At 41.7% G+C, this 11,558-nt stretch overlaps 1 protein-coding gene across 5 annotated transcripts in view; it reads left to right on the forward strand.

Annotated features, from left to right (window-relative positions):
• stox1 (storkhead box 1) overlaps positions 1-11,036 on the forward strand; it is a 48,635-nt gene extending 37,599 nt beyond the window's left edge. For all 5 annotated transcript variants that reach the window (XM_043683136.1, XM_043683138.1, XM_043683135.1 and 2 more), the window contains 2 exons: positions 2,835-5,121; positions 9,753-11,036. In XM_043683136.1, coding sequence (XP_043539071.1) covers positions 2,835-5,121; positions 9,753-9,909 — 2,444 coding nt within the window. In that variant the 3' untranslated portion in view covers positions 9,910-11,036. The remainder of the gene's footprint in view (positions 1-2,834; positions 5,122-9,752) is intronic.
• Positions 11,037-11,558: the final 522 nt, after the last annotated feature.

Consider the following 11,558-nt stretch of genomic DNA (forward strand, 5'->3'; position numbering starts at 1 on the left):
GACTTTGGTTCGGCCACATTTGGAATACTGCGTATGGTTCTGGTCACCACATTACCAAAAGGAAGTGGATGCTTTGGAGAGGGTGCAGAGAAGATTTACCAGGATGTTGCCTGGAATGGAGAGGGAGTCGTACGAGGATAGGTTGAGAGTTCTCGGCCTTTTCTCGTTGGAACGGCGAAGGATGAGGGGTGACTTGATAGGGGTTTATAAGATGATCAGAGGAATAGATAGAGTAGACAGTCAGAAACTTTTTCCCTGGGTACAACAGAGTGTTACAAGGGGACATAAATTTAAGGTGAAGGGTGGAAGGTATAGGGGAGATGTCAGGGGTGGGTTCTTTACCCAGAGAGTGGTGGGGGCATGGAATGCGCTGCCCGTGGGAGTGGTAGAGTCGGAATCATTGGCGACCTTTAAGCGGCATTTGGATAGGTACATGGATGGGTACTTAATCTAGGTTAGAAGTTCGGCACAACATCGTGGGCCGAAGGGCCTGTTCTGTGCTGTATTGTTCTATGTTCTATGTTCTATGTAATTTTGCTTACTAATCTCTTGTGTGAGACTTTGTAAAAAGCCTTTGAAAGTTCAGATATACAAAAGTCCATTGATTCGCGCTTGTCCACTCTACCAGTTACATCTCAAAGAATTCCAGAAAGTTTTTCAAGCATGATTGCCTTTTAGTGAATCCATGATGATTTGGAATGATCCTGTTAACTGCTTTCCAAATACTCAGTTGTTATATCCTTAATAATTGACTATAGCATTTTTCCCAACACCAATGTCAGGCTAACTGGCCTATAATTCCCTGTTTTCTCTCATGCTACTTTTTTAAAAAGGGGAGTTACATTAGCTACCCTCCCAGCCATTTGAACTTTTCAAGAGTCTATAGTTTGCTGGAAGATAATCACCAAAGTTTCCACTGTTTCTAGGGCCACGGTCCTGAAGTGCTCTGAGACGTAGATCATCAGACCCTGGGGACTCATCGGGTTTTAATTGCATCAATTTCCCCAATACCATTTCCTGACTCATGAGAATTACTTTCAGTTCCCCCTCCATGCTTGATCCTCTGTCCCCAGAGGCTATTTGTGGCAGATCCACAAAAGTGAAGACAGATCCAAAGTATTTGTTCAACTTGTCTGCCATCTCTTTATTGTCTATTATGAATTCACCTGATTCTAACTGTAAGGGACCTACATTTGTCTTCACCACTTTTTCTGTCAGTTTTTATGCTTTCCACAAGCTTGCTCATATATTCTACTTTTCCTTTCCGAATTAAACCCTTTGTCCTCCTCTGCTGAATTTCAATTTTCTCCCAGTCCTCAGATTTGCTGCTTTTTCTGACCAATTTATATGCCTTCTCTTTGGCTTTAACATGATCCCTGATTTCCCTTGTTGGTCATGGTTGAGCTACCTTCCCTGTTTTGCTGTTGTGCCAGACGGTGATATACAATTATTGAAGTTTATCCATATGTTCTTTAAATGTCTAGCATTGCTTTTCCATCATCAACCCCTTAAGTATCATTGATCAGCTTATTCAAGTCAATGCATGTCTCATACCATCAAAGTTAGCTTTCTTCAAGTTCAGGACCATAGTCTCAGATTTAACTGTGTCAGTCTCCATATTAATGAAGAATTCTACCATATTATGCTCACTCGTCCTCAAGAATCTTGCACCGCAGTGTTGCTAATTAATCCTCTCTTATTACATAATACCGAGTTTAGGATGGCCTGCTGTCTAGTTGGTTTCTCAACATACTCGTTGAGATGCCCATCCCGCATACATTCTGGAGAATCCTCCTCCATCACATTGCTGTCAGTTTGGTTAGTCCAATCAATATACAGATTGAAGTCACCCATAATACCTCCTGCATCTTTACTGCACACCTCACAACTACTGTTAGGTGGTCTGTACACAGCTCCCACTAACCCAGGTAAACAAAATTCCAAAGATTAGAAGTCAGCATCAGGAGATGGAAAGTTATTTTCTCTCAGTTATTTTGATTTTAGCAATAATGGCACAGGCACAGGTTGACAGGCATTGTTCAATTTGATTGTTCAAGGTGGCAGGCAACTGGAAGGTGATAGGCGCATTCCTGTTGCCTACCACTTCAACACACTATTATCACTACTGGCCAACATTTCTGTCTCCTGCCGCAGTGCTCCACTGAAGCTTATAGCAAACTGGATGAGCGGCACCTCGTTTTCAGGCGATAGTGTTGAGTTCAGTAATTTTAGAACCTGAACACCAACTTCTATGTCATTTACCCGCACCCACACTCCAGGTCCTGTCATAATCTCTTTGATTCTATATCTGCTGTATGGAAACTGGCCCTTGCCCATGCCACCCATTTTCACAATTAATCTAGTCCCATTTGCCTGCATTTGGTCCCTATCACTCCATACCTATCCCATGCATGTAGATAGGAGAAAGTGAGGACTGCAGATGCTGGATATCAGAGTCAAGAGTGTGGTGCTAGAAAAGCACAGCAGGTCAGGCAGCATCCAAGGAGCAGGAGAGTCAACGTTTCGGGCATATGAGCTGCTTTCAGTAAGCAAACAAATTTTCACCTTCTTACGATCTCTATTATCAGCTTTTCTTTCTCCTGAGCATACCATCATCCATCCCTTTCTCCCTAACTGTCATTCTCGATCTGGGCTCCATTTTTGCCTAAGAACTCAGTCCTTTCCATCATTTCTAGAGAAGGATCACTGGACTGGAAGCGTAAACTGTTTTCTCTCCCCTGATCCTCCCAGACCTCCTGACTTTCTCCAGCAATTTCTGCTCTTGTTCATTTCTTCATGAGAACTGATGTAAAACTTTGCTTTTGTTATTGTAGGTATAGCAACACCCTCTCAGGAGATCGTGCACAGTGCCTTGGGCTCCCTGATTCAGGAGAGGAAGATTTATCACACTGGTGAAGGCTATTTCATTGTCACTCCACAGACCTACTTCATTGCAGGTAGCATGGGAATGCAGAGACAGCCCTGGGTCCTCCATGAGGAAAGCGCTGCCTCACCTGATCGTGTTATATATCTTGTGAGTGTGGAGAGCAGTCAGGAGCCATTGCAGAAGGAGAGGGTCCTTCCTGATGGAGCCCCCCATTGCAAGTCCTGTCGCTGCTTCAGCCAGCCAATGGAAAAGCAACAGGCTGACCCCCGTTTCTGCAAGAACAGCCCAGGCCAGAGGAGCTGCAAGGAGCACAAGCCTGCAGTCCAGCACAGGGCCACCTCTACAGCATTTGGGCCACGCAGGGCCAAAGAGAAAGGAATTCCCATCCGAAAATTCAGCCTCAGTCTGTTCCGACGCAACAAAAAAAAAGACAGCCCCAAGAGAGCGTATGGGACTTTCTCAGCCCAGTTTCCCCCAGAGGAGTGGCCAGTACGTGATGAGAACAGTGTGGGGAACATTCCCCGAGACGTGGAGCACCAACTCATCAAACGTATCAATCCTGGACTGACTGTAGAGAACCTGGTCAGGCACACCTTAATGATGAAGAAACTGGGCAGAGAGAGCACTGCCCAATTTCATGGCAGTGGCTCACTGGATCAGTTGATTGGCAAGCATCATTCTGAAGAAAACCCCCAAAAGACAGCAGCTAAACTGCAACAACAGCATCGGAAGATGAGGTCCAGCAGGGAGAAGAAAAGGCTTAAGTCCAAGGGATCTCTGCAATTGACTAAGGGTCTCCCCAAGCCTGGGAATAGTCAAAATGTTAAGGAACTGGCCAAGCACAGGAGTGAAGGAGAACAAATGCTTTTTGAGGAGCAGCCAACCCAGGCTTGCAGGAGTAGTATCCCAATCACACAACTACACCAGAAGAGAATCGATGATCCTTTCACCAAGGGCAAACACTATTTTGCCCAAAATACCATAATCAACAATCCGAGGTTGAGGCAGAGGTCACAGTCTGTGGATTCCTCCAGCAGGGGACAGGATGCTGTCTCCGTAAGAGAGATTGCTCCGGAGAAGTTCCACCCCAACACCGCTGCCTATCTCATCAGGCCAGCTGAAGAAGGTAACAAGGAGCAGCTACAAAGTCATGATGTTAGGACAGAGTGCAGAAATCAGGTTCTCATATACCACAATGTCCCCACTGGCTGTGAATCCCAGGATCACCTGAATAAAAATCAAACACCTGGCTCTCCCCAAAATATGCAGACTTCAAATCACACCCATAGCTGTGCCCAGCAATCTCTCCAAGAGCAGGAATCAGAGGAATTTAGCAATGTAACAAGGCCAGAGATCAGCCATGAGTATGAGGATAGTTCTGTCCCTCAATCTTTGTGCGATCGAATTTCCAAGCAGGGTCAGAACTCTACAACAGTGAAGTGTGCAAGTATGGAGAGTCTATCAAGCCTATCTCCTCTGTCTGATGCACAGCGAATGTCCCCCAACCAAGCACAACAGTCTGAGGGTGAAACAGCCAGCCAACCAGAGACCAATGAGGAAAGGAGTGAGGCCTTTACTGATGAGGATCAGGCCTTGTATCAGAGAGAGCTGGACGAGGATGATGCCTGCAGTTCACTGTACCTCGATGATGCTGAGCTGCCCGCACCTCTGCCTGGCCTCGACTGTGCCGATGATCCTGGGAGTGAAGGTGAGCTGTCCAATGAAAGCTGGGTTTTATCCAAGATGCTGCTGCAGGAGGAGCAAACTCCAGAAAGTGAATTTGCTGGACAGCAGGTGGAGAGCTGGTTAAACGGAACAAGTGACAGCAGCATGGGACACTCCACACCTTGCTATGGGAAGGAGACTCGCAGTCCACTTTGCAGATACCAACCAATATCACCATTGCCATATGAACATCTGGAGAAAGAGGAACATCCAAGTGGGTGCAGAGAGCTCATCAGCAATATATTTGATTACTGTAATGTAACAGTTACTGACTCTTCTCCAGAGACTCTTCACACACTGAATAATGAAGGCATCAGAAACCCAGCCAGTCAGAACCTCTGGGCTGTGCCCAGAATGAAAACTCAGTTGATGGGAAATTTGGAGCACAACCAATTTCCTCACCACTCCCACAATACTTCATTATTACAGACCAGCCAAGAAGAGAGTACTCATCTGGAGTTGCTGGAAAACCACAGCATTACTGGAGATAGTGGTATTGACTCGCCAAGGTGAGTGTTCAAGGAACTGAAGGGCTCCACTGGCTCAGGGATGGTAGGGTTTTGCTGGGTTACTGATTGAAAACATCATTAACAACAGACAATCTGGTCATTGATGTTTGCGGAAGATTTCTGTGAATAAATTGGCAACCAACTTTCTGACATTGTAGTAGTGATTATAAGAACTAATTCAGCTGATTGTGTCTGCGCCTACTGTCCAAAGAGTTTTACAGCTTAGTCCATATCCTTGTAAATTGAGATATGAAAGGGAGGAAGGGACTTAAAACAATTCCAGTTCCCAGGGAAGTACGTTAAGGAAAGTATTAGAATTAATACACGGGCGGCATGGTGGCTCAGTGGTTAGCACTGCTGCCTCACAGTGCCAGAGACCCGGGTTCGTTCCCACCTCGGGCAACTGTCTGTGTGGAGTATGCACATTCTCCCCATGTCTATGTGGGTTTCCTCCCACAGTCCAAAGATGTACAGGTTGGGTGAATTGGCCATGTTAAATTGCCCGTAGTGTTAGGTGGATTAGTCAGCAGTAAATGTAGGGGGGTGGGTTGCTCTTCGGAGGGTCAGTGTAGACTTGTTGGGCCGAAGGACCTGTTTCCACACTAATCTAATCTAATCTAATGTCAGAAATCAATAGGTCCTAGTGGACTAGAAAGAAAAGGCATATTGATTGAAATTATGTAAAAATTTCCAAGATCCTGAAAAGTTCTATCAGACTGGGAAGTCACAAATGTGACTTCTCTATTCAGGAAAGGAATGAGACAGCAAGTAGAAAACTACAGGCTAGTTAGCCTAACATTTATCAGAGGGATAAGGCAATTATAATTATTAGAAAATCTGATAAGATTAAGCAAAGTCAAAATGGTTTTGTGAAATCATATTTGGTTATGATTTGGAAGTGCCGGTGTTGGATTCGGCAGTACAAAGTTAAAAATCATACAACATCTGGTTATAGTCCAACAGATTTATTTGGAAGCACTAGCACTAGTTCTTTGAGGAAGTAACAAGTAACGTGGATGAGCTGTAAATGTACTAACTTGAATTTCTAAAGACATTTGAGAAGGTGTGTGTGTATATATATATATATATATTTATATATATATCAAAGATTACTGCACAAACTAAGGGCTTGTGGTGTCAGGGAGAACATACTAGCATGGATAAATCATATATTGGCTAAAAGAAAGCAGAGTGTAAGCATAGGTGATTTAGAATGACAAGCTGTGACCAGTGGAGTGCCACAGGGATCCGTGCTGGGGCCTCAACTATTTAAAATCTGCATCAGTGACTTCGATGAAGGGACTGAATGCATTTTTAGGTTTTCTAACAACACAAAGGCACTTGATTCAACAAATAGATTTAGACAGGTTATGTGACTGGGCAAAAATATATGGGTGAGGTATCACATGGCAAAATGTGAACTTACCCATTTTGTCAGAGAGAATAAAAAAGCAGCATAATATTTAAATTGAGAGAATTCAAAGCTCTGTGATTCAGAGGAATCATTGTATACTGGTGAATGAACTACAAAGTTAACCAGCACAGTGAGTGATAATGGAAGTGTATGGAATGTTGCGGTTCATTACAAGGGGCATGGAACATAGGAGTTGGGATGTTTTGCTGGAAGCAGTTCAGAGAAGGTTCACTCACCTGATTCTAAGAATGAAGGGATTATCTTATGAGGTAAGGTTGGATAGGCTGGGCCTGTTTTCTTAAAATGATGTCCCATTTCCTTATCCCCGTATCATCCGAAGCAAAACATCCGAGACACAGTATAGTTTTACATCCTTATTCTTTATTCTGAGCCCTGGAGGGAGAGAGAATGATCACCCATGTGCACACAGACATGAGTTCTCGGTCTTCTCTTGAACAGCAGGAGCATCCAGATAAGGCAACATGTTGATTGGGTGACCGTTACAATCAGTGAGTGTCAGTAGTAGAGATTAAGCTATCTGGCGTTATACAATAAATAACTGACTTCACATAATGAATGCTTTTCACCTTGTTAACTGACTTTATATACCGAATGCTTCTTCATCTTGTTAAATGGCTTTATTAATGAATGCTTTTTCACCTTGTTAACCCATTACTCTTGCCCCCAGTACCTCATTGTTTACTGCCAGTTCTTATATGATCTGAGTCATGCTTGGCTGAACTTTTGTTTCACAAAACTCAAAACTTAACTCTTTCCATACCTGCTCATATCTTATACACTTTCTCAAAAAGATTTAAGAAGGCTGATGCTGAAAGGATGTTTCCTATTGTGGGAAAGAGAAGGGCACAGTTGAAAAATTAAGAAAGAGCGAGAGACTGCTCCTTTATTTTCTTTCACTTCTCTTGATATATATAATGGCTTAACTTTTGAAAAGACTAAGGTAGCTTTTCCAAAATCCCTGTTTGTAGAAATCAATTTTAAAGTGATTGCAGCAAACTCACTTAGGTGTAGGATTTTATTTTTTCCTCATGTTCAGTCTCAGAATGAGTGTTACCCGACCTCTGACCACATGCACACACACGTACACATATAACACGCACATTCACAATATGGATATACACAAAGACAATATATGTGCACAAACAAAGTGCTTATGTGCAAAAAGACAGAACATGCATGCACATACAGACACAACACATGCCCCATTACAAAGTGCACACAGACATTCACAACATGTGCACACAAGACATATATAACAAGCACAAAGCACAGACAACATACATGGAGACATAGCATGTAAACATACACAGGTGTACACAACATATGTGCACATCGAGGCACACACACATTCACAAGAAGGTACACATACAAAAGCACAGAAATATACACAGAGGAGTTTTAAAATTCTGTCAGAATTAGTGATAAGGCAATTCATGTGGAGGTTATTAGACCAAGAATCAGTTTGCTTTTCCAAGTGAACCTTCCAAAGCAGCTTTTTAAGGAGGTTTCAGGTTTTAACTCGATTGTTAGTTTGGACAGGCATACTGTTAGCCTAGAAGTCTACTACACTTCTCTGTACTGGGGTTGAAAGCAAAATCCTTTAAGAGTTGAGAATATGTAATTAAAGTTTGACAGAACTCTAAAGGAGTTTCAATTACATGATGCTAGCCATCAACAGCTGGCTGATAATTATTGAGCCAATCACGTTAACAAAGAGTTTCCGCTCCCGTGGCCAAATCCAAAGTTAGCAACGTCTTTAGGCATGAGACAAGAAACATAGGTTGCTGAAAAGGCTCAGCAGGTCAAGCAGCATCTGTGACGAGAAATCAAAGTTAACGTTAGTGGTCCGGTGACCATTCAGTTGTTTTGGTTTTTATTTAAGCATGGGGAGTTTGGAGATGTCTTTTTTTTAGTGAGCTAGGCTCTGTGACCAGGGCTCTGAGTTCTCTTTGTTTTGATTCATCAACACAATAATAAGTGAGAAATTCTGCAATGGTGGCCTGTCTTACTATGTCCCCCTGCAGTGTGCAGCACATCAGCCAACTTGTGATCATGGCAGCAGTTTTAAAGTTCCTACAAAGATAATGCTTTAAAAATGAAAAGAAAAATCAGCTTTTGTTTTGCACCGTTCCCTTTGACATCATAGGCAGAGATGAAAATTGTTTCTCTTCAAAGGTGTTCTGGGAAAAGTTCTGTGAAATTCTCTTACCTAGAGACTAGTCAAACTTGGATGACTGACTCCAAAAGAGAAAATGCTGGAAAATATCAGCAGGTTTGGCAGCATCTGTAAGGAGAGAAAAGAGCTGACCTTTCGAGTCTAACTGACCCTTTATCAAAGCTTTCTCTTTTGGTTTCAGATTCCAGCATCTGCAGTAATTTGCTTTTATCTGGATGACTGACTATCTTAATGCTGGTTTAGGTAGTTTCTTGATTGACCAAAAAGTCAATGTGGAATTGAGGCCACAATTAGATTAGCCATGATTTTCCTCGATAGAAGAGCAGGCTTGTGTGGTTGAAAAACCTACTTCTGTTCCTAATTTATGTGTACATTGTAGATAGGGAGAATCTGTCTCCACTGACAGGTGAGTTTGTAGTTGAAGGCCACAAATTTAAGATCATTTACAAAAACAAGGCAAGTCAGGGAAGTGGGAATATGAAAGATTTTTTAAATTGTTTGCCAAACCAGCATTTACTGACCATCCTAATTGCCATTAAAGTGTACCTGAGTGTCTTCTTGACAACCAGATGTCTTACCAAGCCATTGAAGAGGACAATCAAGAGTCAGCCATATTGCTGAGTGACTGGAGTTGCACATAGTCAAAAAAGGGTATGAATGATAGATTTCCTTCCAAAAGGACATGAGTGAATCAGATGGTTTTTACAGTAAGTTAGTAATTATGTGGTTACCATTGCTGAGACTAGCTTTTTATTCCTGAAATGCAGTGCCTGAAAGGATGATGGAAGTAGCTTCAACAGTAACTTTCAGAAAGAAATTGGATAAAAGTATTTATTCACAAGTGTTAAAAGTAAGAAGCACAAATTTCAGGGCTTAAGAGCAGGGGGAGTGAGACCAAACAGAAAGTTCTTTCAAGGAACTGGAACTGCACAATAGGCTAAATGTCCTGCTGATTTCATAATGTTTCTCAAGTTAAAGACTACAGAAATGATCATTCCTAAATGTGAGCTTGTTTTCCAGGACCCGAGTGAGTTTGGCATCAAATAATTCAATCATTCTGGACAGCTTGAAGCGGCGGAGTTTGATGCAAAATTATGGAACTTTGAGCAGCACTGGACAGAATGGTGTTTTTTCCCAGCATCCCTTACTGCAGCTCACCCCAGTAATGAATGTTTGACTGACCGCTGTGTTGACTGACCCAAGAATGTAAAATGCCAGATTCTTGTGTGTTGTAAATGGTAAATCAATTATGAATTGCACAGCTCTATGCAATGAAGACAGAAAAACCAAAAGAACTGTGGATACAGGAAATCCAAAACAAAAGCAGAAATTGCTGTAAAACAAGAATGGCAGAATCTGTGGAGAGACATCAGACTCGATGTTTCCAGTCCAGTGACCCTTAGGACCAGTTCTGAAGAAGGCTCACAGGACCCAAAATATGTCTCCACAGACACTCCCGATCCTGCTGAAATTTCCAACAATTTCTGTTTGTGTTTATGAAATCAAATCTTTTATACTAATGGCTTTTGTATTGCTCCCATATACTGACTTTTTTTAGTTAGTTCCTGGTATATGGGTTTTACTGGTAATGTCAACATTTATTGTCCAATCTTAATTACCCTGATTAGTGGTTTTAGTGTATCTAAGCAATTTGCTGAGCCACTTAAGGGCAGTAAAGAATCAACCACTTTGTCACGTGTCTGGACCATTCAGTATATTAGTGAAACAAATGGATATTTATGGAAATCCAGTAGCTACATGATCACCGTTTTGGACTCTGGCTTTTCATTCCAGATTTTATTCAATAAATAGAATTTAAATTCCACAGTTGCTAGATTACTGGTCCAGTAATATGTCCACAATGCTTATCTCTCCTTTTATATTAGATTTATTTGCAAAACCTATGTATTTTTATATGTTACTAAAAGGGATGTTTGTGCGAAAACATTAAAGCAGATAAAAATAAAAACACGTTTTTAAAAAGTAGCCTTTTAAACTATGAGTTTGGAAATTGCATTTTCTGGGTGAAGAATAAATGCAAGTAATTTTTACTGAGGATTTGCAGAAAGATTTCAGGACGTCTAAGTTTGTTTGACTGGTTAGGTATCTTCTAATTGTAGTGATTGTAACAAGGATAGCCAAGTGGACATAAAGTGTGAGTTCCCTGATTGGGGCTGTTAATCTGGTCCAATCAGGGAGCCCTGCCTAATGCATATAAACAGGAGTGTCAGAGGTTATGTTCACTCTGAGGAGGCTGCATCACTGTGAAGAACTCTCCCAAGTCTTAATAAAGGGTTACTTGGTGGTGGGATACCGGTCTCTGTGGAGTTATTTCACTAATCAACCTGTTCAGTGTATTGCACACTTCAGGGAGAGATGGGACTTGAATCTGCACTTCCTAGCTCAGACATAATGATTCTACCACAACAAAAGAAACCCCATTTGGTTTGTGAATAGAAAGAGGTGGCACACAGAGGATATGGACAGAGGAGATAGTCATTAGAACAGGAATATTTCACAACAAAGTCCTGATTGAAGAAAAAATTATGTAAAATCCTTTTGAAAGGGTACTGGCTAAGGATTTGTGAAATATAATATGATGGTAGTGTTAAAGATTTAAGTTGACTATGGAAAAAGACAAGGTATGATCCAAGGTAAAATAATTAATTGCCTGAGATTAATCTGCAGACTTTGTAAAGAAAGTTACAAAGGAAGAAATTGATGCCCAAGAACATAGAGAAAGACGGGGTAGTTGAAATATCACTGAGCTAAAATACAATGACATTGATTATAAATGCTGTCTGTACTTGAAATGATAAAACGTCC

The sequence above is a fragment of the Chiloscyllium plagiosum genome, chromosome 46 (assembly GCF_004010195.1).
Source record: "Chiloscyllium plagiosum isolate BGI_BamShark_2017 chromosome 46, ASM401019v2, whole genome shotgun sequence".
NCBI lineage: Eukaryota > Metazoa > Chordata > Chondrichthyes > Orectolobiformes > Hemiscylliidae > Chiloscyllium > Chiloscyllium plagiosum.